Source organism: Papaver somniferum, chromosome 4 (assembly GCF_003573695.1).
Source record: "Papaver somniferum cultivar HN1 chromosome 4, ASM357369v1, whole genome shotgun sequence".
Lineage (NCBI taxonomy): Eukaryota > Viridiplantae > Streptophyta > Magnoliopsida > Ranunculales > Papaveraceae > Papaver > Papaver somniferum.
In genome coordinates this window covers 93,604,913-93,610,786 of record NC_039361.1, presented here as the reverse complement: position 1 = coordinate 93,610,786, position 5,874 = coordinate 93,604,913, and the positions used below count along the sequence as shown (strand labels likewise).

At 35.9% G+C, this 5,874-nt stretch overlaps 1 protein-coding gene across 1 annotated transcript; it reads right to left on the bottom strand.

The window, feature by feature from the left end:
- Positions 1 to 529: 529 nt before the first annotated feature.
- Positions 530 to 1,555, bottom strand: LOC113272823. The gene is made up of 2 exons (XM_026522620.1): positions 1,385 to 1,555; positions 530 to 1,180 (listed from the first exon to the last, which is right to left on the bottom strand). The coding sequence occupies exons 1-2, from the start codon at positions 1,553 to 1,555 to the stop codon at positions 530 to 532; spliced, it is 822 nt and encodes a 273-aa protein (XP_026378405.1).
- Between the last annotated feature and the right edge of the window lie 4,319 nt (positions 1,556 to 5,874).

The window sequence follows — 5,874 nt, the reverse complement described above, 5'->3', positions numbered from 1 at the left end:
GCAATGACAGATTTAACGAAAACAATACGATCATGAAAAGATAAGAGTCCCCCCTTCCATCCAGCAAGCTGATTCTTAATCTTCTCAATGACATTGCAAATATGGCGATAACGAACTGTACCTGGCATAATTTGGACCCCCAAGTAACGATTCAGAAAAGTAGCAATACTCATCCCCAAAAAATTTGCAAGATAAGTACACCTACTCGAAGAACCACCACCATAATAAATCTTACTCTTTTGACGACAAACAGTCTGACCCGAGGCACGCTGGTATTTTCCCAATAAGTCCACAAGATTATGAAGACTTTTTAAATTACCTTTACAAAAAATCATAATGTCATCAGCAAAGAAAAGATGAGTAGGAGAAACACCACCTCTTGTAACCATAGGAGACATCTTGTTATCACGAAAAAGCTTCGTAATATTTCTGCTAAGAACATCTTCAATCAAGACAAAAATCAAGGGAGAAGGAGGATCTCCTTGACGCAAACCCCTATTAATTTTGAAATAACCCTCCGGACTACCATTCAAAAGAATAGAGATTCTAGCCGATTGCAAGATATTAAGAACCCAAGAACACCAATTCTCATAAAATCCATAATTACGGAAACTTCTAGCACAAAAGACCAACTCACCGTGTCAAAAGCCTGAGAAATGTCAAGCTTTAGACCAATATTACCATCTTTACGCTTAATGTGCAACTCATTAACCATTTCTGAGGCCAAGCTTATGTTCTCATGAATATTGCGTCCTTTCATAAAGGCAACCTGTTCCTCCGACACCATCTTGTCTAGAACACTACCAAGTATAGTAGCTAGAATCTTAGTGAAAATTTTGAAGAAAAAATTACTAAGACCTATTTGTCTAAAGTTATGAAGAGTATTAGCGCCCCGTACCTTTGCAAGCAAAATGATTAAAGAGGAGTTAACACCATTCGGAATATGACCACTGTTCCAACAGTGCATAATGTCCTTGATTAAGTCCTCCTGAATAATATCCCAGCAATGGCGATAGAAACACCCAGAGAAACCATCGGGACCTGGCGCACTATCAGCTCCAAGGTCGAAAACAGCTTGTCGAATCTCATCTGGGGTAGGAATAATATCCATGGCTATACTTTCCTCAGCAGATATGGAATCATGTTCATAATCAAACAAATCACCATCAATATTTTCCTCCTAGCCATTAAATTTGTCATCGTAGTATTGAACTACATGGTTCTGTAACTGATCATAGTCAGTAATACAACAACCATTAGAATCAACTAGCTCAGAAATGGTATTATTGCTTCTCCTAATGAGAATAGAGTTGTGGAAAAAACTGGTGTTACTCGAGCCTTCCACCATCCATTGATTACGAGATTTTTTCTTAAGCATAGTAACCTGCTGTAAACGCATCTCACTCAACACAGCCATAACCGCTTTCATTGAGTTAAGTTTATCCATGTCACTGGGGTCCTCGTCTGAAATACGAGCTGCAGTCTCAAAACGCAGCTGATCCTGCTTTAAACGAGAATGGATATTTCCAAAAACCCTGAGGTTCCAACCCTTCATCGCAACCTTCAGTCTCTTCAACTTATAAGGAAAAATGAATCGGTACACCCATGAACAAGCTCATTCCAACTCTGACTAAACATACCAAGAAAATCTTGATGTAAGAACCACATCTTTTGAACTCTGAAAGGAGATCGTTGAGGTCTGGGAATAAGAAAAGGATAACCTAAGAGAGTAGAATGGTCGGAAACTTCCATAAGAAGAGCTTTACACCTCCAATTCTCAAACTTAGTTAACCAAGCAGAATTAATGATATCACGATCAAGTTTACTTATAATTTTGTCAGTTCCAGATTAACCATTCGTCCAAGTGAACTTGTTGCCCAAATAATCAGCTTCAAAGAGATTGTTCTCATCCATCCAGTCACTAAATTCATTAATGACAACAGATCTTGTTTCACGCCCTCCTTTCTTCTCATCCAAACGCAGAATACAATTAAAGTGCCCCATGACCAGCCACGGGGTCACCGTATCTTGCATATCCAACTGCTGCCAAAGTCTTCTTCTTGTCACTTGTACATAACTATCATGGAAAAATGAAACATGCACACCCTCCACCGCAACTATAATAGCTTGTTTACTTGTATTTACAACCGAAACATTCAGCCCATTCGTGTAACAAATCCAGAGATTCGCAATACTAGAACAAGATGAATTATGAATAATATCTGGGGAGTAACCTTCTGTTATTAATTTTCTACCATAATTTGCAGAACTTTCACTTTCGGCTCAGCAAGACAAAACACATCTGGTTTGAAGTCCCTTATTAACTCTTTTAACTTAGACTGTGCTGCTTCACGAGCAACACCATTAATATTCCAAAATAAAACCCGCATAATTAAACTTTAGGGTTTTGATGTTTGGAAAGCTTAGTTGATTTATCATAATGTGAGGAGGATTTGATACATGTTGAAGTACCTCTTCTAGCACGAATACCTAACTCATAGTTGCCTTCAGAGTCAGATAAAGAGTCTGTATCCTTCAAAGCAGCAATTCTTGCCTGTAGCGCTATTATTTGATTGTGCTTAGCTTGCTTGGCAGTTTCATCAACTTTTCCCAGTACCAAAGTTCCCTTGTTACTACCTTCACCAAGGATATTAAACTTTATTATGAGAGGTATATTCTGAGATTTCTTCAAGAGCATCACACAAAGGTGTAGACAAAGATGTAACAACAATCCTATCAGGATGAGTAAGTCTAGTTCTTGCCAATTCGACATTACCACCTGACTTAGCGTTCAGAGCAGAAGTACTCATCGACCTTGCCTTACTTACTAAAACTGAGTGTGATAAAATGGCTTGCTTGTTTTTCTCAAACACAGCATAAGCCTTACGCAAATCATCTTCATATTTCTCTTAGTTATCTTGTAACTGCTGTTCCAACTCAACAGTGTCTGTTATGCTCACAACTTGACAGTTGAGGGGTTTGCCGGACCATCCCCAGAATTGACTGAAACTTCAGGGACCACAGGAATAATGGAGCATTTTTGCGTTTCTTCCTTCTTCTAACTATCTGCCATTCCTTACCAGTGTTATTATGCTGAACAGTTGTAGCAAGAACTGTAGCAAGCTGTTGAGAAATGTCAGTATTCTTAGCTGCAGACTTTGGCTTCTTGCGACATTCAGTATTTGAGTGACCAACAATACAACACTTAGAACAAAATTTTGGCCTTTTAAGAATCTCAAAAGGTTTCCAAAATTCTAAACCTCCAACAGCAACATGAATACCATCAGTATCCAGTTCTTCAAAATCAGTATCAATAAGAATGGATGCAAAGTGTCCATACTCATGAGCTAACATTCTTTTGTCAACCACAATAGGAGTTCCCATGGTTAAAAGAGTTTTTTCAATCCAAAACTCCATTAGTAAACCCGGGAATTTAACCCATACAGTAGCACGGGAAGATCTTTGCTTATCTGGATCGAAGCTAGGGTACCATTGGATTAGGGTTAGGTTTTGTTGAGCAACAATCCATCTTTCATCTTCTAAAATCTTTGTCTTATCTTCCTGTGATTGTAACTTGATGATAAAGAAACCTATATTCAACGGTACAAAGTGAACCCGATCTTCACCCATCTGCCACTGTAGCAAAAGGTTCTTTCTCACATCTGAAAACACCAACTCCTTGAAGTCTAGTCTACCTATAAGACTAAACCTCAAGATTGCGCAACCTTCCAAGTACAAATATTACGGAATAACAACAGCAGGCTTACCCTCTTTTTTTTGTAGGGTTTGGTAAGGTAGTTAAATCAACAACAGTTTTTGGTAGCTCCTTCTTTCGCTTGATACGATCAACCTATGTTAGTAACTTAACCGTTTGGGTAGGATCAGAAAGATCCCCCATCTCGAATCACCAGAAGCGATCGAGAGTGAAAAAATTGAGAATTTTGAAAAAATCTCCCAAAATCGCTAGAGAGCCAAAACTTTAGGAGAGAGAAAAATAGATAAAAAAAAATTCGTAGATACTAGTGCTACGAAATATAATTAACTTAAAATCTTTTTTGGAGCTTTTTAGAGTTTTTCAGAGCTCTTTAGATTTTTCTGAGCTCTTTAGATATTTTAGGGATTTTTAGAGTTTTAAGTGTTTTTTAGAGTTTTCAACGCTTTTTAGAGAACATTCAAAGTTGATCTTGACTATTATATGGATTTATTATTATCATTCTTTATCGAATCTCCTAGCTTGTAGATCCCAGTACTACGGAGTATTATTAAATTTAAGCTTTTCAAAGCTTATTGGAGTCTTCCTGAGCTTTTTAGAGTTTCTCGGAGCTCTTTCAGGGCTCTTTAGTGTTTTTAGGGTTTTTATGAAACATCCAAAGATAATCTTCATTATTGTAGGGAACTTTGTTAGTATCATTCATTATAAAGAATTAAGTTACTTTATGTTGGCTTTAACGAATCCCCTGGCTAGTACATACTTGTGCTACGAAATATAATTAATTTAAAATTTTTTCATAGCTTTTTAGAGTTTTTCAGAGCTCTTTTGATTTTTGAGAGCTCTTTAGATATTTTAGGGATTTTTAGAGTTTTCAAGGTTTTTTAGATTTTTCAAGGCTTTTTAGAGAACATTCAAAGTTGATCTTCACTATTGTAGGGATTTGTTATTATCATTCTTTAACGAATCTCCTAGCTTGTAGATCCCAGTGCTTCGAAGTATTATTAAATTTAAGCCTTTCAAAGCTTATTGGAGTCTTCCTGAGATTTTTTAGAGTTTCTCAGAGCTCTTTCAGGGATCTTTAGTGTTTTTAGGGTTTTGAGGAAACATTCAAAGATAACCTTCATTATTGTAGGGAATTTTGTTAGTATCATTCTTTATAAAGAATTAAATTACTTTTAATTGGCTTTAACGAATCCGCTGGCTAGTTGATACTAGTGCTACGAAATATAATTAACTTAAAGCTTTTTCAGAGCTTTTTAGAGTTTTTCATAACTCTTTAGATATTTTAAGGCTTTTTAGAGTTTTCAGGGTTTTTTAGAGTTTCAACGCTTTTTAGAGAACATTCAAAGTTGATCTTCACTATTGTAGGGATTAGTTATTATCATTCTTTAACGAATCTCCTAGCTTGTAGATCCCAGTGCTACAGAGTATTATTAAATTTAAGCTTTTCAAAGATTATTGGAGTCTTCCTGAGCTTTTTAGAGTTTCTTAGAGCTCTTTCAGGGCTCTTTAGTGTTTTTAGGGTTTTAAGGAAACATCCAAAGATAATCTTCATTATTGTAGGGAATTTTGTTAGTACCGTTTATTATAAAGAATTAAGTTACTTTTAGTTGGCTTTAACGAATCCCCAGGCTAGTAGATACTAGTGCTACGAAATATAATTAAATTAAAGCTTTTTCAGAGCTTTTTAGAGTTTTTCAGAGCTCTTTAGATTTTTCAGAGCTCTTTAGATATTTTAGGGCTTTTTAGAGTTTTCAGGGTTTTTTAACGTTTTCAAGGCTTTTTAGAGAACATTCAAAGTTGATCTTCACTATTGTAGGGATTTTCTATTATCATTCTTTATCGAATCTCCTAGCTTGTAGATCCCAGTACTACGGAGTATTATTAAATTTAAGCTTTTCAAAGCTTTTGGGAGTCTACTTGAGCTTTTTATAGTTTCTCAGAGCTCTTTCAGAGCTCTTTAGTTTTTAGGGTTTTTAGGAAACTTTCAAAGATAATCTTCATTATTGTAGAGAATTTTTTTAGTATCATTCTTTATAAAGAATTAAGTTGGATTAACGAATCCTCTATCTAGAAGATACTAGTGCCACGAAATATAATTAACTTAAAGCTTTTTCAGAGCTCTGTAGATATTTTAGAGCTTTTTAGAGTTTTCAGGTTTT